The sequence below is a fragment of the Camelina sativa genome, chromosome 8, assembly GCF_000633955.1.
Source record: "Camelina sativa cultivar DH55 chromosome 8, Cs, whole genome shotgun sequence".
In the NCBI taxonomy this organism is placed as follows: domain Eukaryota; kingdom Viridiplantae; phylum Streptophyta; class Magnoliopsida; order Brassicales; family Brassicaceae; genus Camelina; species Camelina sativa.
This window is the reverse complement of record NC_025692.1, coordinates 22,022,073-22,027,550: the sequence shown is the minus strand read 5'-3', so window position 1 is coordinate 22,027,550 and position 5,478 is coordinate 22,022,073. Positions and strand designations below refer to the sequence as shown.

The following is a 5,478-nucleotide window of genomic DNA, read 5'->3' as shown; positions in this document are numbered from 1 at the left end:
TGTGCCTACCTATACATACCAACACTATAACTAGCAGCCTTAGCTGTATATCCATGAGACAGATTTATTACGGGAGAGTTGCATATTAGATAAACAAAGAATTAAGAGATCACTACTTAACAACTTAGGGGAGAATTATTATTATGTGGAGTACTACTACAAACACAAGCTTCATGGATGTTTTAAAAAAAAAAAAAACAGATTGACAACACTACACAAAAGTAATGGGTTAGTTAATCCAGAATGACATCATAATTTGTCATTAAGTACTTTCACAAATTATACAGTTAACTAAACAAATATCACGATTTTGATCAGCTGGTGTAATTCTCAAGTTTTATGGAATCCCCATTCCACAATTTTACCAATCAATTCAATCACTGAGTTTAATTACAATTTACAACCATCATTTATATGATAATATTATGCAGTTATCGATCTAGCGTGTGCATCAAATCAGAACTCATTTTGTTTCTTCGAACAACACTGAAAGACATCGGATAACAAAATACCTAAATACGTACAAATAAAACAAGCTAAAAAGGTATACATAGTTGTAAACAAACGAAGAAAAAAAAAGAGAGAGCTTAAGAGCTGGATAAATGAGCTGCGAAACATGTTTGCATAGAAAGAAACCAAACCAGACTCATTTGATACATATAGAACTTGTCATGTTATTTTGCAATTATGTCATTCTTTGCTGGCCCCTTCCACACATTGGAGCCCAATTCAAGACCTCATAATAGAAACTCATACATAATCATTTATTATTCCTAAGATAAGACATATAAATAAGTATATAAAAACTATCGATAGTATGATTTTGTGAACAACGCAATTATCAGTCATGTTTATATTTTCATATAAAAACATATTCCAAAAGAATTGTTAGTGTCTGAAAGGGAATCGAATCATGAACATATAGTATTTGTTATTGAATGACCAATAATTATATGGTTAGCGCATAAGATTGTACTTTTCCAACATTGTGGCACAATTAATCATTGTATCAAAATAATAATTATGTATATTAAAATTAATAATCTCTAAATAATTGCTTTATTTTGGAGTATTGGACATTTGGACTTACGAGCATATATCATTGCATGAACTATATCTATCCCGTGGTGTCTATACTTAACAATAACATAATCGTTTTCCTTGGGTACTCTATTGAGTCAAGAATTGTAACAATGTGCATGCAAAACTATTTTACAATTATTATTTATTTATGTGGTTCTACATATATTGAAATGGGTTTAGATCACTAGGTCAAATCATTCATTGAAGTGACTCTATTCTTGTACTAGCTTCGTTTATTTTATTTTACACGCTATCAACATTGTATTAAGTCTTTTTTAAAAAGAGGTGTATACAATTAAAAAAAAATGTCAATATTGATAGAATCATTAGGATCCAGATTACAATATAAGAACAAGAGAAGCAATGACGCATTCCGTGACATTTGTCTTGAACAAATGATGGTGGAAATTAAAAATATGCCATCCGAGACCCTTTCTACGAATATTGTTTCTTTGCTTTATTCTCTTCAATTTTTTTAAAGAAAGCATTCAGAATGATGAAATATTGAACTTAGATTAGGCATTTTTTTTATCCTTGTTGTTGATGCAATGATTCACTAATTTTTTTATGGCCGAGTTTAATTTATTTGATACCACGTCGAAGCTAATACAAACTACAAAGTCATATTCTTGGCGTTAACGCAACCATTTCCTTCTTACTTATTTTAATTACAATTTTTTTTCCTGCCACCAAAAAGTATTTTGTGGTTAATTTATTTCCCTTCCCTTTATATTTTTTTCCTTCAACAACACGATATTACCATTACCAATTTACCATGTAAGTTTCCTTGTTTAAAAGGTTCATAAAATATGTTGACATAAAAAAAACTATTATTTCGGTTTAAATTGTATTGTTATAGGACGAATAAAAAAAACTAACGCAGAGCATAAATTGTCCTCTCCGACTGAATTTTTTTTAAAAATACCTACCTATTTTAAATTTGTTTAATAATAAAAAAAATTGCTGCTACTTTTTTTTTTTTTTTTTTAAATTGTTTCCTTTTGAAAATCTATAAAAACAAAATTGAAAAATTTATTGCGTCTAACCTCGAGCGGTATAATTGTTGCGTGCATGAGATATCAGCAGCAACTGCAAAAAGCAAACCCGTTAGTTGGAGAACATTTACTTTTGTACCTTTGCATATTTATTATTGTATTTTTTACACATAAAAAAATATATATATATACTGTGGATGACATATAGATAATTTGGTATATTAATTCATCATAAGTGAATTTTGATTTGTAATCTAGTGATAATTAATCACTTTTTATCTTACATCTTAACGTGTCAATCTCCCTCCAAAGATGAATTATGTCACGTACTAAACATAATATATAAGTATATTATTACTTTTAGTTTAGAGAGAGAGAGAGACTTTAAAGCCAACCAAAGCAGGCCATACTTTTTATCTAAATCTTGTACCCATATATACATGTGCATTCATTGAAAAGCTTAAAATATATTTGTATTTAATAAAAACGAAATAAAGTCGAAAGCTTTCTCCTCATTGAAGAAAACGATTTCAAAAAAAAAAAAAATCCTTCAATAAAACAATTAAAAGTATCTAGCATGACTCGCAATCTATTTTGATCACTAAAGTTAACCACATAATTTTTATTTTTGTTGTTTGACATTAAACTATTAAACACATAATTTTGGGATATCAATAGTAATAGTAAGTTTTATACATATCCCAGTTAAGAAAAAAAAAATACTACTAGTACTTGCGAAAAATGCCTTGGAAAAATGATTAATATATTTATTTTTTTTTCTATTTCGGAACCCCAAAGAAAAAGAAGTGTATTTTTAGGAAATAATGAATGAAGGGTGGAATCATGATAGGTTTTTATGGTGAGGAAAGCAATAGTGTTGTTGCCAGCTAGGATAAAGGATCCAAAGTACATTTAGGGGTAAATATGTCATTTTAAACATTCATCTTCTTACTACTCTCTACTATTCCACAACTCGCTTCCATATTTAAGACACTCGAATTCTTCACATGATTTTTTCAAAATCTCTCTCTCTCTCTCTCTCTCTATATATATATATATAAAATTAAAAATTAATTTATTTTTTTTCCGGATCGAGAGAAGAGAGAAAAGTTCTTCTTCTTCTTCTTCTTCTTCTTCTATGTTCTGAATTTTGTTTCAGACGAAGAACATAAGAATTACGTCAATGGCGGTGTATGGCGAGAAGAAGCATTGGTGGCTCCGTAACAAGAAGGTCAGTGTGTGTGTAATCTTTTGCCTCTCCAAATTTGAGATGGTGAATATTTTCGAAATCGATCTGATCAAATTTTTTTGTTGTGTTTGTAATTTTGTTCGTCCAGATCGTTGATAAGTATATGAAAGAAGCGAGGAATTTAATAGCGAGTCAAGATCCAAACGACGTGAAATCGGCTCTGGATCTTCTCGAATCTGCGCTCTCTGTGTCCCCTCGTTACGAACTCGCTCTCGAACTCAAAGCCAGATCGCTTCTTTACCTCCGTCGATTCAAAGACGTCGCCGATATGCTTCACGATTACATCCCTAGCCTCAAATTAGCCGCCGAAGATTCCCCCGGCGACCTCTCTTTTACTCATTCTTCTCGTGAATCTGTCAATCTTCTCAACGATCATCATCATCATCACGACGACTCCTCCTCCTTTAAATGCTTCTCTGTCTCTGATTTGAAGAAGAAGGTCATGGCAGGTCTCAGTAAAAACTGTGACGAACAAGGGCAATGGAGGTCATTTTCCTTTTTTTTTTAACCCATCTCTTAATTAATAATCCATTTTAAAAACCCGACCCGGATTTTTTTTGATTCGGATCTTTTCTTCTTCTTCTTCTGTTACACAGATATTTGGTTTTAGGTCAAGCTTGTTGCCATCTAGGTCTGATGGAGGACGCTATGGTTCTTCTCCAAACCGGTAAACGCTTAGCCACAGCCGCGTTCCGCCGTCAGAGCATCTGTTGGTCCGACGACAGCTTCATTCTCTTCTCCTCCTCCTCCTCCAACGACGGCGGTTCCTCTCCTCCTCCTCCTTCCGTTGTCGTCACTTCCGGATCTCAGCCACGATCCGAGAGCATCGCTCACGTCCTATCTCACATCAAGCTACTCTTACGACGCCGCGCCGCCGCACTCGCCGCTCTCGACGCCGGGCTCTACTCCGAATCGATCCGCCATTTCTCCAAAATCTTAGACAGCCGCCGTGGCGCGCCCCAGGGATTTCTCGCCCAGTGCTTTATGCATCGCGCCTCCGCCTACAGATCCGCCGGACGAATCGCGGAATCAATCGCCGACTGTAACAAAACCCTAGCATTAGACCCGTCGTGTCTCCAAGCCTTGGAAACAAGAGCCGCGTTGCTAGAATCCGTTCGGTGTTTCCCGGACTCGCTTCACGATCTCGAACACCTCAAACTCCTGTACAACTCCATCTTACGTGACCGGAAACTACCCGGCCCGGTTTGGAAACGGCACAACGTCCGGTACAGAGAAATACCGGGGAAACTATGCGTCTTGACCACGAAGATCCAGCAACTGAAGATGAGAATCGCAAACGGAGAACTCGGGAACGTGGATTACTACGCTCTGATGGGAATCAGACGTGACTGCTCGAGATCAGAGCTGGACCGAGCCTACTTGTTACTCAATTTAAAACATAAACCGGAGAGATCAATGTCATTTATCGACCGGTTTGACTTAACCGATGATGAGGAAGAATTAGACTCCGTTAAGGACCGAGCCAGGATGTCAACTCTTTTACTATACAGATTGATCCAGAAAGGCTACTCAGTCGTCACAAGTAACATCGTCGCAACGGAACAAGCCGCCGAGAAGCAACGGAAAGCCGTGGCAGCCGCTGCTGTAGTCACGGAAACTCATCACCGGAGTAATATCATCGAAACGCCGCCGATTAGAGCTGTGAACAACAGTAATAATAATACGAATGTGGTGAAAGGAGTGTTCTGTAGAGATTTGACGGTGGTTGGGAGTTTGATTGCGCGGACCGGGTTTAACCAACCGATTCCGGTTAAATACGAAGCGCTTAGTTGCTGAAATTTGTTTGACCCGGCCAAGGGTGTTTCTTCTTCTTCTTTGTTTCTCTGCATTTATTTTTGTTGTTGTGTACAAAAGAAAGATTCACATTGGATGAAATTATGGATAATAAGAATATTGTCTGCCCGAGAATTTTGGAGCTTTCTTTCTTGTTTGCTTCTTATTTATTCCTCACTCTGCCTAAAAGGACAAAAAAAAACACACAATAATGTGATCCGTATTATTCCGTAATAACATAATAATGAAAAATTTTGCATCACTATAATCACATTTGTGTTTCTGTTTCTCATGAATATTATATATATAATAAGATTGGAAAATTTGTTTTTTCGTTTGGAAGAGAATGTACACAAA

General features: G+C 35.5%; 1 protein-coding gene across 1 annotated transcript; it reads left to right on the top strand.

Annotated features, from left to right (window-relative positions):
- LOC104707890 lies at positions 3,123 to 5,269 on the top strand. Its single transcript, XM_010424333.2, has 3 exons — positions 3,123 to 3,309; positions 3,416 to 3,813; positions 3,924 to 5,269. The coding sequence occupies exons 1-3, from the start codon at positions 3,262 to 3,264 to the stop codon at positions 5,122 to 5,124; spliced, it is 1,647 nt and encodes a 548-aa protein (XP_010422635.1). The 5' UTR covers positions 3,123 to 3,261; the 3' UTR covers positions 5,125 to 5,269.